This window comes from Amblyraja radiata, chromosome 15, assembly GCF_010909765.2.
Source record: "Amblyraja radiata isolate CabotCenter1 chromosome 15, sAmbRad1.1.pri, whole genome shotgun sequence".
Lineage (NCBI taxonomy): Eukaryota > Metazoa > Chordata > Chondrichthyes > Rajiformes > Rajidae > Amblyraja > Amblyraja radiata.
The window spans coordinates 30,236,991-30,247,738 of record NC_045970.1 but is presented as its reverse complement, the minus strand read 5'-3'; the positions used below and the strand labels follow the sequence as shown (position 1 = coordinate 30,247,738).

Below are 10,748 nucleotides of genomic sequence, written 5' to 3'. Positions count from 1 at the left end.
TGCATTTGTAAACTAAAGAAAAACGAGTACACATTTCTAAATACGCTTAAGGTAGTTGCTGAGACAAGTGTGTGTGTGTGTGTGTGTGTGTGTGTGTGTGTGTGTGTGTGTGAGGGGCGCGATGAGGTGTCGATCTTTGTGCTTTTTCAGATATTCGACATGGACTTTTTTTTAGAAACCAGCGCCATGGAGATTGCCGGCATTCTTAATGTTGCTGTTTGGCGCTTCCCTTGCGACGACCGCAGGCAGACAGACCTCCATTCGAGCTCCTAAAACGGCCCGGGTTCCTATGAATGGGTTTAGTCCGACATGTGGCCTTTCACCCCGCCCTACGAAACACGACCATGCAAGCCACACTCGGAGAATTGTTTGTTAATAGTCCAATTAGATAATTGCCATCTTTCACTCTTTCCCCCATTTCCCATAAAAGAATGAATGCGGGGAGCAGCGTGAAGAGGGCTTCTGCCCCGCGAGGTGACAAGGAGGACTGGAGCGTGCTCCAAGCAGCCATCTATTCACTTGAATTGATTCATTGTTGGGTAATCAATGGTCTTATTGGATTATTGTCCATTCGAGGTACCAAATATATTGTTGCACTGACAATGAAATAACTGAGGTGAAACTTTTCATTTAGAGAATCTTTAGTTAGCATTTTCCGGACTAGCTGTTTCCTGTGGATATATTTTGAATAGATTTTTTTTTCACTCTCTGGGTAGTTCCTAAAGGTGGCTCCGTCTCACTGGCCTGAACGTTCAGTTCAAGGGACAGAGACTCAAAGGAACTTGGGCTTTAGAGATGGCTGCTTGCAGCGCTAATATTACAACAGCAAATTGCTCCGAACTTTCCTGAAACTCTTAACGCTCTGACAAGTGTATTTTTTTTTCTCGCATTTGAGGCCAATCGGTTTACAGTATTTAGCTGCCTGATTGAAGACGAGCAGAGAAACCATATATTAAGACCTGATATATTATCCAAACAACGTATTCATGGGGCAACGTAAATGCCTGGCCGTAAAATTACCCATAATCAATTGAAACGGCAAGTGTACGTACTATGTGTCTGGTATTTGTAGATCTCACAGCAGTAAATCTGGAAGGCTGCAGCTTAAAGCACTATGTCGCGCAGTGTTGATCATTTGTTACATCAAGCAGGACAACCATAAAAAAAATCGGACAACGGAGAAAGCGGAATTTCAATCGAGCATTCCGAAACCACTCTTGCCGATAAAACAAACTTTAAAGAGAACCCAGCGGCCGGGACAATATTTTATGAAATATCTTTAAAAAAAAATATTGTGCCTTGCAATTTATTTTTCTCCGCACTACATTACACTAGCAGTCCTCAATGGAAGTCAGGTGCAATCGAGAACCAATAATGGAAGCGGAGTCGAGCAGAGGTTTAAAGAATGGACTCCGAGAAGGCAGAGAAACCAGCTCGAGTTCACGGGATTCTCACGGAAGCCTTCGGAATTCTTTGATGGACGACCAGCAAGAGACTTTCTCAGCTTCTGCGATCTCCGATGACTGCAATAAAACAAAATCCAGTACGACTGACCCGGACTATTGTAGACGAATTCTTGTAAGAGGTGAGCGCTCTCTCTCTCTCTCTCTCTCTCTCTCTCTCTCCCTTTTCTCCCTCTTTCTTCCTCTCTCCCTCTGCCTGTTATTGTTGAGTTTTAAACTGATTTGTCCCACTGGTTTGGCCCAGCTTGAGCTTCCTGTCTACGATGTCAAACACTATATTGCATTTAGACCACCAAGCCGTGTACATTTAAAAAATAGCCGGGAAACAAATATAATCTGTCGTGTTTTCCTTTAATTAGGCCATTTTTGCTACATCCATCCTCGTATGTATGTTTATATTTACGCGTTTTTTACGAAATACAATTCGCGTATGGCCGGGAGTTCGCCATAATATATTATCTGTAGAACTAATCGACTACTAAAGAACAGAGAGGTTGTTTGCCTCTTTCTCTCATTGTTTTTTTATTAAATTATTTGTCTTTTCTCGGCCCCTTTTCCGGATTTATCCCCGGTATTAGGAAGCTGAGGTCCTTTTTTGTTAGTTACGTTGTTTGTGTTTGCCTGCCTATTCTGTCGGTTGGAAAACATGCTTTAATTTTACAGAACTATTTTAAGGTCGTGAAACAAACATAAATTAAAGCAGATAAAAGTAAGATGCCCGAGTATCTGGCCGGTTGGCAAATTGAAGCCAGATAGATTAAAAGGTGTTTCCCTTCCTAACGAGGCAAGCAATTGACAGTCAAAACGCGGGACGTAATCGATTTTACTGATATCATTACCTCAACGGCTCGACAACGGCGGTTTAAATCTACACGGTCTTATTTACTATATACAGACATCAAAAATCGGTTTATGAATGGGGGTGATTGTCCAAATTTACATTAAAGGACACCATGCAAAAAAGTATCAATGTTTGCACGATTGGGTCGATGATTTCTGTTTAGAAACAATGTGATCTTATAATATGTTGTCTCATGCCAATTATACTATATTACATCGTAAACATAACATGATAACATGGCAGAAGTGTACCGCGAGACCTACTATTGCCAGAGGCCAATATTTAAAGATAAATACCAATTTGCACAGATCAGATTAAAATAAAAGAGCTGATGGGGCACGGGATACATTTGTGAGATATGATTTATTATTGTGGCAGTTTCTGTTTAAGGATCACAAAATTCATAATGCATACATCAGCGTGCTGGACGGTTATGTTTTTGTTTACCCACTCAATTAAACTGTGGAAATGCAGATTTCTGCAACACGACTTGGCTTTATCAACAAAAAAACTTGAACTGAAAAATACGATTTGCCCTACCACCAAAAAAGTAAATAGTTGCAGTTAATGGCTCTGTTATGTTGCAGTTCGGTGACTGTTTATTCCGTTGTTGAACTATTACAGCTATTTTTAAATTGGGTAGTGTTATTAATATTTAATTCATATTTACGATTACAACCCATTTAGTTATTTATTAATGTGCATGTTACTGCTATGCAAGAGTAATGTTTACTAATCATACTTAAGCCATTGCATTACATTAAATGACACTGCAATTGAAGCAAACAGTAGCGCAATATCACTTTAAATATTATGTCCATACCGTTAAGTGATAAACTCGCGTACTAATGCTGAAGAAGCATTGAATCAGTAACGCAATGCCTGGCATAAACAATTGTTAATCCCTCGGTGACCGCCTGGCCCCTAGACGCGCGTCAGGTTGAATTGCATTCGAAGCAATCTCGGACCAGACTGACCCTGAGCAGAAACTAGTTTTTCTGACTCTGGTAGTTTCAGCTAAAAGCACATTGGACGACCTTTATTTTCGAGTTACAATTCATATTGTGCGACCTTTCTGAGTTTTTAATTTGATGTTTAATTTGTTTGTGGTTGATGTTAACATTGTCTGCAGCTGAATATATTTTCCCCCAAAAGTAAGGTTGCAGTGGAGTGACTTCTGCTCATTTGTAAATGTATCCTTTGTTTTTCTTTTAAAGCAAAAATTGCATTTTCGCATCTTGATTATTCAAACTAAGAAAAAAAAATCACAAATTCCTTACTTATTCCTAGTGACGCAGATTTAACTTTAACATTTAAGAATAAAGCGATTTACAGATGGGAGTTTCAATTCTTTCATCAAACTGCGCATTTCCTTTGACTTGCATGTCGAGTATAATAATTGTGAATTTTCACTAAAGACATTTCCTTTGCATTATCGTATTTATCGCAGCTAAGTACAAAACGCAATTAAATTATTGCAGGAAAAGAACCCTGTCAAGTTTTTAAAATCATCACTGATTAGAAATAGACTAGATTACTGAGATCTCGGGTATATGTGTTTCTTAAAGCCGTTGTATCTTATCTTTGAATATACGTGGTCATGCACAAGTAGCTTTTCTCTTGATTCGTTTGGGAAAAGGTGCTGACTGTCTATTTTCATCCTATATAATACACCAATGGACGCAATGTGAAATAAAGGAAGGATATAATTTCACCAGGCGATGTCTGGAATGTAATGAATGAAAGAATACAGACTAAATTCATGATACCCAGTCCTGGATTGTTTCGGAAAGTTACACTGCTCAGAATGATTGTTTTTGTATTTTATAGATATAAATATATATTAAACTATTTATATAAAATAATTAGATGCCTATGCTGTTAATTTGATTGGAAAAATAACTGATAAGTACATTTTCATCATGCAGATGCAAAGGGATCTATAAGAGAAATAATTCTACCCAAAGGGCTAGACCTTGACCGACCCAAGCGCACCCGAACATCTTTCACAGCTGAGCAGCTGTATCGTTTAGAAATGGAGTTTCAACGCTGTCAATACGTTGTTGGCCGGGAGAGAACAGAACTGGCTCGTCAGCTCAACTTGTCTGAAACTCAGGTAGACATGGGCAGTTATTTATAAACTAAACATCATAAAGTTATGTTTTGTTGTGCTATAGCTTAAGATTCTTTTTCTAAAGGCTCAAGATGGATATCTATCAATACACCAACATTTGAAAAAAATCCATGTACTGATATTTTTAATTTTATGATATGGTGAAGATTAATTACATTTTTTTGGACACATTCCTATTTATTTTAATGGTTAAATAGAGCAATAGTTGTAATAGATCTGAGCCTTAAACCTAAACCATATCAGCGGTTTCCATAAGCACGAGTATTTGACAGTTATAAAAATATATAATTGGATTCGCCTAGCCATAGATAATTTTTCCTTATGCATTCGGTGATTACAGTCCATCATCCCTCCGAAAATTAAGTATAATTTGGAATCATAATAATAAAGGCAACTTACCAAATGTCCAGCTGGCCAATTGTTCAAATGTGGCCTGGCTGTGTCTTTTTGAATTGATATCAGGACAAAACAGTAAATGTGACAGGCTGTGCGTGGGAAACTATTCATCTTGCCCATATATTTATTCTAATATTACTTTCAACTGCTGCTTTGAGCAGTTAAAAACATGATCTGTATTGTTTTATCTTTAACTGTAATGTTTTATCTTAGTGGCTTAGTGTACTGCAAAATACATTTGATCAGTTGGTTAATATGAATACAGTTCACTAAGCCAGTATGCTTTGTGTTTCATACCAATAGTAAAAACGATTCCTGCATTATTTTGTTTCGCCCAGGTCGGACAATTGTATTTTGTCAAACATTTGCCATATTTACCGAAGTAATAATCGGGCAGCCTCAACAAACATTGTGCTGAAATCAGCTTACCCATTCTATCAACCGTGCTGAATATCCCAAAATAACTTAATTCGGAAACGCATTTTTGTTTTATTAATATGCAAGTTACAAATCACAATAAACTATGTGGAGGATAATCCTATGATGTTTCGTGTCCATGTTGGAAGAGAAGTGTAAATTTTCGTGTCAGCACTTTCAGTTTACATTTAAATGTCTCTAATCCAATAGCTAAATGGAAGTGTACTTAAAAAATGGACGAATTCTATGTTTGTCACCTTTCAGGTCAGACATAGATATATTATTGATGTACATATTTTGTCACTGGGTTATGTTGAAGCGTTGGCCTAAATCCGGCTTGGCGAATAAGCACCAGCGTAGATTCAAGGCTGCTGTATAAGTAAGTGATGTACTGTGTATTACAAAATAAAACAGGTGAAAGTCTGGTTTCAAAACCGACGCACGAAGCAGAAGAAAGACCAAGGGAAAGATTCCGACGTTCGCTCGACAGCCTCTGAGACCGCAGCAACCTGCAGCGTTTTAAGGCTCCTGGAACAAGGAAGGCTTCTGTCGCCGCCTGGATTGTCCGGTATCCTGCCTTGTGCCACCAACAACCTGGGATCATCTCTGTGTTCCCCCATCGTCGGCCTTGGCACCACGTTGGGCACATCGTCACTCACGGTGGGGACATCTGGAGCACCGACACTGAGCACCACCCACCCCGGACACAGCGTCTTCAGTATGCCGGTACCATCTCTTATTGGCACGGTAGCCACAAGGCTCGCTTCACCCTTAACTGTTACCAGTTCTTTGACGGGGAACTTGCATGAACTTTCTGCTAGGTACTTGAGTTCTTCAGCTTTTGAACCTTATTCAAGAAATGGGAAAAGAGAAACGATGGACAAAAAAATAATGGACTGACAGATACTTTCAGGAAACACATTCTGTTGACCCATGAGGGCTGAATTAAAAAAAATATTGGAAATTAACAATCGTGTAACACGTAGGCATACATATTATGCACATATACCCCACTCCCAAAGATGCAGCTAGTCAGTTTAAACCGTCATAAGCAACTCTCGTTCGATTTGGGGTGGGGGGAGGGGAGTGATATTCAATGCTCCAACATCACTTTTAAACCAGGCCATACTCCAAACCTCTAAATGGTATCAAGATCTAGTACGGAGCTCTGGCGACAATGTGACAGGCTGTGCGAGTTCATAACGCAGTCAATTTATTTGGCTTGTCGAATAGTACAATATAATTTTGGATATTTTTGAATTGCAGCTCGGGCAAGTCATCCAACATAAAAGGTAATTTTTACGTCTAGTTCCTGAAGGATTAAAGTATTCGATGTTCATGTTGCTTGTTCTAGCTCAGTTAGATCTGTCATAAATGAAGGTGGTGCGCTGTTTGGTCTTTTGTATAAAAAAAAGTATATTGTTTTAAACACATGCCACCAAAATCCTGATGTATAGCTTTTATTATAGTATAATAATTTGAAGGATGTAAAATCTGAAATTGTATTTTATTGTAAATTATTGATTAACGTCCGTAATTAATAGACTAATGATTTAATGAAACGGCGGTGGCTGTATTTAAAGTTAAATAGTGTCGAATGAAAGCCCTTGCTACTAACTTGATCTGTATTTTGTCATTTGTTATCTTTTGCATGTTGTAAGTGTGAAAATACATGTGACTGAAATGTTAATAGCTGTGGTTTCTTATTCCCATCAAAAAACACCCTTCTCGGCATTGAGAATGAATTATTTGCGATTTTTCTGAGAAACACAACGCTCATCTTTAAAACGGGACATATTTCATTGTGTTTTTGAGTTTAAAAAAGACAAATTAAAATACAGTATGTCATTTACGTTTTCCATTCCCTTACAACAATCTAGGCAACATGTGATCTTATTTGTATTTATTATTGACCATCAGGTCCCATACAACTTTGTATTTGGCGTAAATGCCAACAAAAATGGTGGTTGTTAACAAAAATCAGTGAATATAAACATGTAATCAAATATTAGTTCACTACACCACTTGTTTGGAATAAAGGTGGCAGAGCATTCATTGCAAACAAAGGAGCTCCACACATCGTTATACAAGGGACATCTCCAACGAAATCAACAGAATAGATTAAAATGAAACAGATTCCTCCATGTTGCTGAATATTTTGGCATTGTTATTACGTGCTGCTGTTAATATGATATATATGTTCTCTATAGAAAACTATCCAAACGGGGGCAATATCTTATTAATGTAGTAAGCAATCCATTTTGGCTGAAATTATTTGTTGTCCTTGTGTATTGGCTCAATTATCTGACGTCATTCTCCCGTCCAAATGACCCCAGTTACGAACTTCCGGCACAATTTAGTCTTCCTGCGTCTTTCAAATTCGGAGAAAAAAACATTGGTAGAAGAGGTTTCCCAAAACCACGAATATTAGTCTTTTGAATATCTCTTGGAAAATCCAACAATGATGTTTTAATTATTTCCAACAAAGGGAACCGTTTTAAGTTTTACTAGACCAAGTGCAGACCCGTTCGGTCTGTTTCCCCAACGGCGTTTGCGGGGCCGGGGGGGGGGGGGGGGGGGGGGGGGCTGCGGCATCACACTCGCATTAACCACCCCCCAAACACACAGGTGGGGTGAGAAGAGGGGAGGGAGGGGAGAGGAGAAGGAGGAAACGGGACAGATTTGGGAGGGAAAGGAGAGCGGGGTAGGGGGAGAGAGATGTGGGGGATGAGGGAGGAGGGAGGGAGGGGGAGGGGTGGGGGGAAGAGGGGAAAGAGTGGGTGGAGGAGATGGAGGGGAAGGGGGAGAGGGCTAGGGGATTGATTTACTTTCCCTTGGTCTCTTCATTTTTTCCTCTTTAATGGTTGGTTCTATGTCATTTTTGGGGTGTATAGCGCTGGGTGGAGAGTTGAGGGTGAGAGAGAAACATAGAAACATAGAAATTAAACGTGCAGGCAAGGAGGCCATTCGGCCCTTCGAGCCTGCCCACCATTCATTGATCAATGGCTGATCCATCCCACTCATGTATCCTGTACCTGACTTTTCTCCATACCCCCTGATCCCATTTAGCCACAATGGCACATCTAACTCTCTCTTAACATAGAGCCAATGAACTGGAGGCATCACTACCTTCTGTGGCAGAGAATTCAGAGATCACCATCTCTGTGTGAAAAATGTTTTTCTCGTCTCTGTCCTAAAGGATTTCCCCCTTATCTTTAAACTGTGACCCCTTGTTCTGGACTTCCCCAACATCTGGAACAATCTTCCTGCATCTAGCCTGTCCAACCCCTTAAGAATTTTGTACGTTTCTATAAGATCCGCCCTCAATCTTCTAAATTCTAGCGTGTACAAGCTGAGTCTATCCAGTCTTTCTTCATATGAAAGTCCTGACATCCCAGGAATCAGTCTGGTGAACCTTCTCTGTACTCCCTCTATGGCAAGAATGTATTTGAGCATTGGGCATTGTGACATCACACGATGGTACGTTCACCAGCGGCTGGGGCTCCTGCAAAGGCATATGTAAATGGATCCATTCCGATTGGACATATGTGAACATTGGGCATTGTGACATCACACAATGGAACGTTCACCATGGGCTGGGGCTCCTGCAAAGGCATATGTAAATGGATTCATTCCGATTGGACATCTGTGAGCATTGGGCATTGTGACATCACACGATGGAACGTTCACCAGGGGCTGGGGCTGGGGCTGCTTCTATGGGTGAGAAACCAGTTTTTTTTTTGAAATATTGGGGGTGGGGGGGTGGGGGGTGAGAAGGATTTGATTAAAATTGTGTACATAAACACAACGAAATGTAATCAGGAGTGGATACTTTAAAAGAAAAGTGAAATCACTACCGAAATGGAAAAGATCACGGCGATTCTGCGTCCGGTTTCGGAGTAGCAAGGAATCAAAGGAAGAAAGGCGGCCGGACGGACGGACGCCGGGCGCCAGACGCCGGCAGCCACACAGTTTTAAAGATAGACTAGACCAAGTGCAGACCCGTTAGGTCTGTATCCCCAACGGCGTTTGCAGGGGGGGGGGGGGGGGGGGGGGGGGCTGCGGCATCACACTCACATTAACCACCCCTTATCCTTAAACTGTGACCCCTTGTTCTGGACTTCCCCAACATCTGGAACAATCTTCCTGCATCTAGCCTGTCCAACCCCTTAAGAATTTTGTAAGTTTCTATAAGATACCCCCTCAATCTTCTAAAATCTAGCGAGTACAAGCCGAGTCTATCCAGTCTTTATTCATATGAAAGTCCTGACATCCCAGGAATCATGCTGGTGAACCTTCTCTGTACTCCCTCTATGGCAAGAATGTCTTTGAGCATTGGGCATTGTGACATCACACGATGGAACGTTCACCAGGGGCTGGGGCTGGGGCTGGGGCTGCTTCTATGGGTGAGAAGCCAGTTTTAAAAAAAATATTGGGTGGGGAGGGGGAAAGGATTTGATTAAAAATGTGTACATAATCACGACGAAATGTAATCAGGAGTGGATACTTAGAAAGAAAAGTGAAATCTCTACCGAAATGGAAAAGATGTCGGCGATTCTGCGTCTGGTTTCGGCGTAGCAAGGTATCAAAGGAAGAAAGGCAGCCGGCAGCTGGACGGACGGACGCCGGCAGGCACACAGTTTTATATAATAATAGATAGATAGATAGATAGATAGATAGATAGATAGATAGATAGATAGATAGATAGATAGATGTATCCCCTGCATCCACGCCAGAATGTTATATTTTGAGAGGTTCGTTTTAATAGCAGCTTTTAAAAAAGGATTGCCAGTGCTCTTGAAATCAACGCCATATAATTGTACAAAGTAGCAGCAGAAAGAATATCAGGTGAAATCCGTCGAGTTATAGCAGATCACACCCGGCGCTGTAATTCCATGACCATTCTGAAATATTTGTTGCATATGCTCTTTATCAACATTTGTGAGTGTAGAAACAATAGTTGACTTAGTTCCAACAAATAGAGGTCATTCTACATGTGGATACCACTCTGGGGGAAGCGCCTCTACATTTATTTAGGTTTAAATTGTTAGCACCATATAAGAGCCACGTCCGCTTTAAGATGGGATATGTATTTTCAGTCGACATGTTGAAACCAATACGTCGGCCCTATACTAACTACTATAAATCATTCAAACATGTAAACTATGAAATGCTGTTGACCGTTTGCTTCTTATTCCCTACATGATCGGGGTTGCTCCGGAAGATAAAATAGGATTAAGATATGTAAATGTAACTGTAATCTGTTACACCGCGTGTCCTTGCTGGGTAACTTCTAAAATTCTCGAAACTCCGGGAGGTTTTAAAACTTTAATAATGGACAAGAGGGTATTAGTAAATTTATGATCAAAATACAAATGAATGGAAATGAACTATTTTGAAAGGGGTATGACAAATATATAAAATAATATTCGGATTAAATAGATTTTTTATTTCTAGATGGCCCGCCCCTGTCATTTGAGTTAAAAATAAAATAAAA

At 40.2% G+C, this 10,748-nt stretch overlaps 1 protein-coding gene across 1 annotated transcript; it reads left to right on the top strand.

Annotated features, from left to right (window-relative positions):
* Nucleotides 1–205: 205 nt before the first annotated feature.
* On the top strand, nt 206–7,103 carry vax1 (ventral anterior homeobox 1). The gene is made up of 3 exons (XM_033033954.1): nt 206–1,585; nt 4,233–4,420; nt 5,666–7,103. Exons 1-3 carry the CDS (start codon nt 1,345–1,347, stop codon nt 6,149–6,151), a joined length of 915 nt encoding a protein of 304 aa, XP_032889845.1. The 5' UTR covers nt 206–1,344; the 3' UTR covers nt 6,152–7,103.
* Nucleotides 7,104–10,748: the final 3,645 nt, after the last annotated feature.

Excerpts from the sequence above, each read along its gene's own strand:
- vax1 (XM_033033954.1), top strand. The coding sequence starts at position 1,345 with ATGGAAGTCAGGTGCAATCGAGAACCAATAATGGAAGCGGAGTCGAGC. Across the intron at positions 1,586-4,232 it reads TAGACGAATTCTTGTAAGAG|ATGCAAAGGGATCTATAAGA; the intron begins GTGAGCGCTCTC and ends TTCATCATGCAG. Across the intron at positions 4,421-5,665 it reads TCAACTTGTCTGAAACTCAG|GTGAAAGTCTGGTTTCAAAA; the intron begins GTAGACATGGGC and ends AAAATAAAACAG.